The sequence below is a fragment of the Bison bison genome, unplaced genomic scaffold (genome assembly GCF_000754665.1).
Source record: "Bison bison bison isolate TAMUID 2011002044 unplaced genomic scaffold, Bison_UMD1.0 scf7180017864456, whole genome shotgun sequence".
In the NCBI taxonomy this organism is placed as follows: Eukaryota; Metazoa; Chordata; class Mammalia; order Artiodactyla; family Bovidae; genus Bison; species Bison bison.
Genome location: NW_011495018.1, coordinates 6086460 through 6094350, shown reverse-complemented (window position 1 = coordinate 6094350; position 7891 = coordinate 6086460). Strand labels below are relative to the sequence as shown.

Here is a 7891-nt window from a genome sequence, read left to right as displayed (position 1 = left end):
TTTCAGGGCAAGACAAAATTTTCCAAAAGACAAATTCTGAGACCACAGCAGAGTATCTTATGCCAGTTAATCCTGACATGAGGAGTAAAAAAGAAAAAAGAAAAGTCCATCAGGATACTGAGCTGTGTTCAGCTTGTCAGGGAATAGATGCAGAAAAGAAACCCAGGTAACAGCTGTGGGATTTGGGGCTGGGCTGCGAGGAAGATCGCTGGCTCCCAGCGAAGGCATGCTCTAGCTGCAGGACAGCTGTCCTTCTGCCCACCAGCTGCCTGCTGGACGAGGAGGAGACCCCCCCGAGACCCCCGTGCTCCACTCGGCCACAGCAGCAGCCGCTGCCAGGACAAGTGAGTCCTCACGCTCAGAGGCTCAGATTGCAAACTCTGCCCCGAGCCTTCCCTGCACTGCCACATGCGTGACTTTAAGACTGCAGGACGGACGGTTTCTTAAGGAGACGTCTTTCCAGTCTGACTTCCAGGAAGATTCTATACCCTTCTAATCCCTGTGGATTTTACAGCTTCTACTACTATCCTACATAGAAATGCATCTTCTGAAGTCTGACAATTAAAAAGTCATTATGACATTACTTATAGCTTCTATTAAAGAATCAAATACTACTCCCAACTTTCTTATGAGCTTTATTTTTCAAAAATCCATTTGAGAATTTTTGGTTACTCTGAAGATGACTACTCACCCTATCAGTCTTAATTATACTGCCCCTGTCCCCAGCATTGAGACATATGCCTTCTCTTAACCTGGCAGCTCTAACTTTCTAATATCTTAGACTCTTTAATTCCGCCCTACCTCCCTTCCTGAGGCTTTACCCAGTTACACTGAAAACCTCTGTTCTCAGAAATCCTTTCCCTGTCTCCTTAATCATTTTATTTCTTCCCGCAGGACTTTCTTGAATATCTTGAATCACGCATGATCAGGGAACGATAATAGAATATATCACTGCAGCAGGCAGATTTACTACTCAAGAAACTGTATAAGCTATACACGAAAAACATAAATATGCTGTACTTTATCACATACTGGAGATTCTGAATTACCTTCTTTACAGAAACAGATAAAATTTACATTGTGAGAAAACTATCTAAAGGTCTCAAAGCTAAAGGCTCAGTCATCCTTCATGCTGACTGTGAAGCAGCACACACACTCCTGAAGGCGTTTCAGAAAGTGTGTGCACGCTGAAGGCGCTGATGGAGAGACGAGGTGCTTGTCTTTGTTCAGCGGGTGGCTCAGCCAGTAGCAAGCAGCTTCCTTTTGGTTTTTGTTTAATCACTGGAATCGTCATGGTCTAAAAGGTAGGGCTTTTATACTCGGAGTGAAATGACGGGCAGGGAGGAAAAGGCCAGGCAGTAAGTCTCTAAGAAGAAAGTCTAACTGTTAAGATTCTGGAGGTTTTTAGATTTGGCCCTCAGAGCAGTGGGAGAGAGAGAAGCAGGGTCAGGGTAACTGTGTTTAGACAAATGCAACCCCAAGCGGACCCTGACTGTCTGAAGGCAGTAACACGCTCAGGTGTACATGTCCCAGCTGTGCTTCTGGAAAGACAGTTTCAAGTGAAGCGTTCTCTCATTCATCTTTTTAAGAACAGTGTAGGGAGACAGCCCTCTGGGTGTGCCATAAACTCTAGTGCTCTGCCTAATTCTCCACTGACTGTTGTAGGAACACCTTTTTTGCTTCCTGATTCTCTGCCAATCGCTTAGGCTATGTTCTGCATCTCCAGCACCCGTTCTTGCCATGAGGGGGGCAGCCGTACCAGTGTGTCCCCTCTGCTGAGAGAGTTCACGGCGAGCCTCTGGGGCAGCCCAGGATCCCACTGCCTGGGGGGCAGGAACACTCTGGAGATCACCCCACAAGCTCCTCGGACTCCCCCCTCCCCCTCCTCGTTCTGTTTCAGAACAATTCCTGCTTTTAGAGGCAGTTCCCTGTTCACCCTTCAAACACAGGCTTTATTTACTCTATTGAACCTTTTTCCCAAGTATAGAGAAATGAGGTGTGACGGAACCAAATATTTAAACAGCTAATTAGCAAACTGAAACCTGTATGTTATTCAAAGCTTCCCAGCAAGGTTCAAAGGCTCCCGGTAGTAACCTTATCACTCTGGAAGGTTGGAGCATCACTCACTTACTTGTTCACAGGCCAGAAAGACAACAATGTCACCCTTCTCACCCGAGTGGTGAATTTCAAAGATAAGGCGTAAAACAGACTCAAAAGACTCCTTCTGAGCCCCACTAAGGTACACAGCCTCCACGGGGTGCTTGTTTTTCACTTGGATGAGAGGCACGTTTCCATAGTAAGAACTGAGTTTGTTGATCAGGTGAGGTGAGGAGTTAATTATGAGTTTCAGTTCTGGTCTTGCTAGTAACACATCTTTAAGAAGTCCAAGTAACACGTCAGTTGCGATGCTTCTTTCATGAATATCATCTAAGATGATGACCCCATAGCTGCCCAAAAAAGGATTGGACATCATTTCTCTTTGCAACATATCATCAGTACAATACCTACAAAGAGGAAACATTAACGTTAGAATGCTTTCATGAAAAAGATCATACAAGAAACTCCTGACATAAGCCACAAAAATGCCTGTCTAGCATCCTTTTGTCTAAATCGGGAGCTTAAAATCTTGATCGGGGCCAATATTCCTTTAAGCTGATAAAATCTACAGACCTTCAAAACCGAAAAATACATATAAACAAAAATTTTAAGCGCAGTTTGCATATGTTCGCCGACCCTCTAAAGACCATCGCTAAACCTTAGGTTAGAGACCTCTGCCTTAAATGTTTATTACAGATATTAACAAGAGCTACACTGAACATCTACCCTGAGCAAAACACTCCTGTCGGGTAAGAGTTTTCCCCTCTTCCGTAAACGGAACGTCAAGCGGGAGCACACACTGTTCAGTGGAGCACACGTGTACACAGATGACTGTCCTGGCTCAGGTTCTTGGCCTGGTGGGTCCAGGAGGAGGACTCTGTTGCTGGCACTTTTTGGGAGATGACATCACCAAGGTGTGAGCATCAACATGTTTGAAATGTCACCCAAATAATACCCACACAAAAGCACCTAAAAAGTAATCACCTATTTGAGGGCAGCATGCAAACTGGGGAGAATTCCTGGAGAAGGAAGGGGTCAGTAGTGATTTTAACGGAATTTTCCAGTAGTTCTTGGGAGGTTTTTTAAAAATAATCACAAATACCTATTAATCATCCAGAACCATACAAACATCATCTTTCTGACAGCGTTCACATATCTACCTACATTATTCCTTGAGGAAGCCAAACCATAAGCTTTATGCCAATTTAAAGAATTTATTTTATCTGTCCCTGTCTATGGCAGGTCTGAAACGGCTATTCATAGAAAGGCCTGCTTGCAAGGGTGCCCCTTGGCTGGCATTTGGGAACTTAGACTTGGGAGTGTTCTCACATTCCCAGAACTGAGGCTTACTGTCTGTAATATGGTCCAACCTGCTTTCCTTCTGGCAGTCCAGAATTTTAGAATACAGCAGGAGGCAGAGGGTGCCTATGTGACCAGTGCCCAGCACAGACCCCTGGCACAGAGTCCCTGATGAGTTCCCCTGACAGGACAGCATTTCACACTCATGGTCACAGCTCACAGCTGGAGGGACGAAGTGTGTGCTAGGTGAGTCCACAGGGAGGGGCTCTTGGACGCCTAGCCTGGTTCCTGTGGGCTGCGCCCCTGGCACCACTTCCCTCTGCTGACTCTGTATCCTTCAGTTCAGTTCAGTCGCTCAGTTGTGTCCAACTCTTTGTGACCCCATGGATTGCAGCACGCCAGGCCTCCCTGTCCATCACCAACTACAGGAGTTTACTTAAACTCATGTCCATTGAGTCAGTGATGCCATCCAACCATCTCATCCTCTGTCGTCCCCTTCTCCTTCCACTTTCAATCTTTCCCAGCATCAGGGTCTTTTATAAGGAGTCAGTTCTCTGCATCAGGTGGCCAAAGTATTGGAGTTTCAGCTTCAACATCAGTCCTTCAGTCGAACTAAATGATAGTTCTCATTTAACCTTTAGAGTAAACCTTCCAGGTAGACACTATTATCTCATTATTTGTAAAAGAGGAACCTGAGGTTCAGACAGGTTACGTATCCTGCATATGCTCATAAAGTAACAGAGAGAGTCAACTTAAGCCTGAATATCTATTACATCTTTTGAACTGTGGTGTTGGAGAAGACTCTTGAGAGTCCCTTGGACTGCAAGGAGATCCAACCGGTCCATTCTAAAGGAGATCAGCCCTGGGATTTCTTTGGAAGGAATGATGCTAAAGCTGAAACTCCAGTACTTTGGCCACCTCATGAGAAGAGTTGACTCATTGGAAAAGACTCTGATGCTGGGAGGGATTGGGGGCAGGAGGAGAAGGGGACGACAGAGGATGACATGGCTGGATGGCATCACTGACTCGATGGACGTGAGTCTGAGTGAACTCTGGGAGTTGGTGATGGACAGGGAGGCCTGGCGTGCTGTGATTCATGGGGTCGCAAAGAGTCGGACATGACTGAGCGACTGAACTGAACTGATCTATTACATCCCACGCCATCATCAAATTATAAAGATCGCTTCCGTGGCCACCATGGATTCATAATAAAGCCCACGTTCCCCCTTTCTGCACCTTTATGGAATCAATCGGATGTGTGCTTTCTGCCCTTCTCCTATACTTGTTCTCATTCTGTGTCTGTCTTACCAAACAAGCAGTGATAAGTTGCTGATTATTCCTTTTCTCAAACTTAAGAAAGAAAATACACTGAATACTACAGTACTATACCTCATGCAAAATAAAAACAGTTGCTGTCAGGTGTTGTGCTGAGATTCATCAGTTTGATACAGTGATGTAAGTGCTACTGGCTCTTGTTTAACACGAGTTATTTTAGTCTGTGCTACTTCCTTAATGTCAGAAATGAAATCTCTATTCCTTTCTCAGCAAAACTCATTTAAGCACTGATCTGACAGGAAGAAATGCTCCTTCTCTGCCAGACAGAGGTATGTATGTGATGGAAAAACGTCCAGGCTTAATCAAAAAGGGAGAAGTGTGACTCACCTAAACTACGAGACAGCAAGCTAGACCTGGCCTTTCGGATGACTGTAAGGAGATCCAACCAGTCCATCCTAAAGGAAATCAGTCCTGGGTATTCACTGGAAGGATGGATGTTGAAGCTGAAACTCCAATATTTTGGCCACATGATGCAAAGAGCTGACTAATTTGAAAAGACCCTGATGTTGGGAAAGATTGAGGGCAGGAGGAGAAGGGGGCGACAGAGGATGAGATGGTTGGATGGCATCACCAACTCAATGGACATGAGTCTGGGTAAACTCCAGGAGTTGGTGATGGACAGTGAGGCCTGGCGTGCTGCAGTCCATGGGGTTGTAAAGAGTTGGACAGGAGTGAGCGACCGAACTGAACTGAACTGAAGGGAATACTAAGGATCAATCCTAAAACTTAGCACACAAATCTCCAGCTTTCTACATAAGACAGAGACCTATTTCTTACCTTATATTAATAAGATCATGTGTACAGTGCTTAAGAAAATGCTGTCCCTGATGACTATGTAAAAAGATGGATATATCTTGGAAATGTCATTTATACCTTAAATTCTTAAGACTAAATTTCTGAAAGCTAAGAACATAATATAGGAAAGTTTAATTAATTTTTAAAATTATATTTATTGAATTTGACCTTAAAAATGTGATAATTAAAAAAAAAATCTGTGTTTTAGAGGGTTCTTATTTGAAATTTATGTATCACTTCCACAAGATATTGTGATATCTGTTAATAGTTCAAAGACTATTTTAGGCATATGATATTCAAGTATCCACTGGTTTGAAAAAAGCCAGGAAAAAAGCTTAAAGAAGAACTACATTGTTCTATATAGAATCCAGAAAAATGGCAGTGGCATAAAGATTATATTTACTAACTGCCTTTTATGTGCCCAACAGATTAGATGCTAAGGAGGTACAAAGAAAATGGAAAAGACAATATCAAATAAGAATACTGCCATCCATAGTCAACAGTCCCCCTTAGAGCCTCTTATTTAAATAGCTTTTCAATCTGAACTTATCAGTAACTATGGTGAGGACGCGTCTTCCAGGCAATGAACGTGGCTGGAGTTTACCTCTTTAGTCATGCAGATCACTAACACGGGCACCGTGCTCCCACGCACCAGGCATGCACAGCAGCTCCCTGAGTTCTCACAACAACCCCTGAGCACGTGTGGCAACCACCACGGCTCAGTGATGAGGAAGCGGAAGCAGAGAGGTGGGGCAAGGCAAGGCAACAGTTGAGCATCTCTGAAATGAGCAGAGCCACGCCACCTGCTCTTTGGAGCACAGAGCAACAGGAAGAAAAGAAAGGATGACTTTCTTTTATCAACACAGGGCTTTTCACTAGCTCTGGCCCCTTTGCTTGCAACTCAAACTCTGTGAGCAACAAATCAGAGTATCTGCTGACTCTGCACTGGCTGGGCAACGTCAGGGGGGAAAGTGCAGCGTCCCAGCAATAAGCGTGCCCAGGAAGTGAAGGGAAAAGACGCGACGGCTGGGCAGCCCGGCAGATGCGGAAGCCACCAGAACCTGCCGTGGTCGCTAGCTCCCCTCTGCCTTCTAAGGTGTGCTGCGGGTCAGCTCCTCCACAGCTTCTGGAGGCTATTTTCTACGTTAAGAAAGGAAAGCTACATGCAGAAAGAGCTAAAAAAATTGTCAACAGAAACTGTAGTCCTGCCTTTGGCTGTAAGGATTGAATGCCTACAGTCCTACAGGGTTTTCCCCGTAAAGCATGAAAGCCAAGTCCCTACCCATAACAGATGTTTAAAAGGTGAGGTGTGTCTCTGACCTGCCCTGATGACATTACTGGGTTACTCCATAAGTGTTTATCTCTATGACTTTCTAAATATATATATATGTACACTTGATCTACATTAATAAGATAAAAACACCAAAAGATTTCATGTTAAAAGGGACCACATCCAAGAGTCCTTTTCATAAGGTTTCCAAAGTTGCTGCTGCTGCTGCTGCTAAGTCGCTTCAGTCGTGTCTGACTGTGCGACCCCAGAGACAGCAGCCCACCAGGCTCCCCCGTCCCTGGGATTTGCCAGGCAAGAGTACTGGAGTGGGTTGCTATTGCCTTCTCCTCCGAAGTTGACATGGCATTTAAGATAAAAACACATCTATTAAATGTAAACTAGTCAGAGCTGTCCTTTAATTAAAAGTATGACCACTTGAAAGGCCACTTTAAAATATAAAGGATGAAAAATTAATCTGCTGAGTGTGGGATCCTTTACCCTTTCAAGGGTGCATGTCCTGCCCAACTCCTCAACTTGTCTGTGAGTTCCCCAAAGCAGGGAGGTTTGTACGTTTACTATTTGCATAATAAACAGTTTATAAACACACACTAACACAATGACTCAGGGACATCATGGCGCTAGTAAGAGAAGATTACATATCTTCGAGAAGTGCAAGTCCCAGGGCTCTTGATGGAAAGGTCCCCTGTGGTTTAACACCGGCCTGAGGATTGATGTCTTCTACTTATGAAGGTAAACGTTTGCGGGAAAGCAGCTTACTGCAAACTGAGTGAGTTCTACAGGCATTCTGGGAGTGAGAAGCACTCGACAGGGTCTGCAGCAGCCGCGGGGACCAGCGCTAGCCTTCCCTTCCATCATCACGGGGGCTGCATGCCCTCCATGGGACCAGCACGTCAGACGCTGGGGGTACGAGTGAGCAGAGACCAGCCCTGCCCACGGTCCTCTGCCGGGCTATGCAATGCCAGGGGATGCCGCAGCATCCACGCGAGGCCAGCAGGGGGCGTTCCCAGGGGTGTGCCCTGGTGCACTGCTGTGCCCACAAGAGGGTGAGAGACGGGCAGACACACTGCCGCCAAG

General features: G+C 45.4%; 1 protein-coding gene across 1 annotated transcript in view; it reads right to left on the bottom strand.

The window, feature by feature from the left end:
• Positions 1-7891, bottom strand: part of DHX32 (DEAH (Asp-Glu-Ala-His) box polypeptide 32) — a 36834-nt gene that overhangs the window by 16806 nt on the left and 12137 nt on the right. The window contains exon 3 of the mRNA XM_010859157.1: positions 2132-2504. Within this exon, the coding sequence (XP_010857459.1) occupies positions 2132-2504 (373 nt within the window). The remainder of the gene's footprint in view (positions 1-2131; positions 2505-7891) is intronic.